General features: G+C 41.0%; 1 protein-coding gene across 2 annotated transcripts in view; it reads right to left on the reverse strand.

Annotated features, from left to right (window-relative positions):
- The window catches only part of LOC104760672 (protein WEAK CHLOROPLAST MOVEMENT UNDER BLUE LIGHT-like 3), a 3,782-nt gene extending 2,954 nt beyond the window's left edge, over positions 1 to 828 (reverse strand). The window contains exons 1-2 of one of the 2 annotated variants that reach the window (XM_010483630.2): positions 732 to 828; positions 6 to 526 (exon numbers count right to left, since the gene is read on the reverse strand). In XM_010483630.2, the coding sequence (XP_010481932.1) occupies positions 6 to 526; positions 732 to 783 (573 nt within the window). In that variant the 5' untranslated portion in view covers positions 784 to 828. Of the gene's footprint in view, positions 1 to 5; positions 527 to 629 lie in introns of both variants that reach the window. The other variant, XM_010483632.1, reaches the window with a different exon arrangement.

Consider the following 1,942-nt stretch of genomic DNA (forward strand, 5'->3'; position numbering starts at 1 on the left):
AAAACCTCTATTGTCTGAATCTTATGAGCTTTCCAATCTGTGATCCCACCAAACTTAGAAACTGCGTCCTTAACCGAATCAAAAGGCGAAGCTGTGTCGATAACACCAACGGGAGAACCGAAACGAGGCGATTCAACAGATCTCGGATACACAAAAGCTCGAGGAGAAGCAGGAACTCGCAAACGAGGCGAAGCAGGCAATATCCTAGCATCTTCGATGACATCGGTTCTTGAATCTTCAGAAAACGAATCTTGATGACTTATCATCACCCTAGGGGCGACATAAATCTTAGGAGGAGGAGGCTCGTTGATTGGACTTGATTCACAATCTTGAAATGGGTTGTGATGTGAATCTTCATCGTCAAAGGTCAAGAAGTCGATGTCATTGAAAGAGGTGGAGATTCTCGTTGGAGCTTCATCATCATCTCCAGTTTCACCAATGGCGTTTAGAAATACATTAAGGTCGTCTGAATCTTTATCATCACCCAACATTATTGTAACTGTATCAGACAATTTTGTTGTTGTTCCTGTTTATACATGGTCAAAGCTCAATTCGTGTTTATCGCATTTGCTTGTTCAAATAGATTCATTAAGTCAATGAGAGCATGAATTTTTTCGGACAGAACATACCTTAAATCCGACAAATGCAAAGACGAAGCTTCAAAAGAGATAATAGAAGGAAACAAAAGAAACAAAAAGAGAAACAATCATCAGCTTGCGATGTGACCTGACCTGAGCATTGGAAAATAGAAAGAGAGATGAACGGCCAATAACCCACGGGCATGAAACACACACGCGCCCTCTCTCCCTCTCCTTTTTCTCCTTTTATGGTTGTTCACCATAAAAACATATGGGTCAATTCACTGTCTAACCAAAATCAATAATATAATTAAGAATATAGTAGTATATTTAATTAAATTAGAAGAATAGGATAAAGGATATGCAAAATTACTGTTTTGGTGTTTTAAGAGTAATGGTGGTAGTGGAGAGTAGTGATAGCTGGAAGGGATGGCTGGAGAAGGTGGTCGAAAACCGGCGATAAGAGGGGGGTGGTCAAACGAGGTGATCGAAGGAGGTGATCAGAGGTGGTGGCCACTGGAAGTGGTAATACGAACTCCTTAGGATGAAATTCTGATGGAGGCTGATGACAGGTAAGTGGCGACATGAATTGATGGTGATGATGCACAAGTGGATTGCGAGTGACGACAGGTGATGTTCGAGAGAGAAAAGCAATGATTCGATGGTGAGAAGTGTTAGATGGTTATATGAATTCGAAAATAAAGTGAAGAGTTTCTTAATCACAAAGTGTTTAGAAACTCCGAATCATGAACGCATTCACGAGTTCGGATTGAGAGAAGAAAGATTCAATAATACTTGTTACATAAAACTTCTTCGCTACCAAACAAGGAGGCATCACTTTTGGGTTTTATAATCAACCCTAAGGCTCGACACTCCAAACAACAGGAAGTTCAAAATAAAACAACAAGGCGTGTAAAGGAAATAAGAAAACAACGAAGCGTCTAGGTGATCTGTAGTAGTACAGAAGTCACTTGTATTAGTACATTATTCCCCATTGGTAATGACTTCTAGATAACTCGACGTAGTGATCCATTTGCCTCATTAAAAACCATACCGAGAAAACCCATTGGGACAAAACTCAGCTATGGGAAAAAGAGTACAAACTTCACACCTAAGTTATCTAGTTATCATTACCGGGTGAAGTCTTCAGGGTGGATATGTTGAAGACTTGGATCCTCGGTAGATTGAATGACCCGTCAGCTATGAGTGCATGAGCTTCCTTGGCCATCTCCTTAGCTCTTGAACGAGTGATCCTTCCCACGATCTCCGGTTTCTCTGCAGCTTCTGTCTCCTTGCTGGCCACGATCATATCATCCTCTGCCTCTTCAAAAGGATTTGTCCTCAAATCGGGATCTTGAAGATCA

The sequence above is a fragment of the Camelina sativa genome, chromosome 18 (genome assembly GCF_000633955.1).
Source record: "Camelina sativa cultivar DH55 chromosome 18, Cs, whole genome shotgun sequence".
Taxonomy (NCBI): domain Eukaryota; kingdom Viridiplantae; phylum Streptophyta; class Magnoliopsida; order Brassicales; family Brassicaceae; genus Camelina; species Camelina sativa.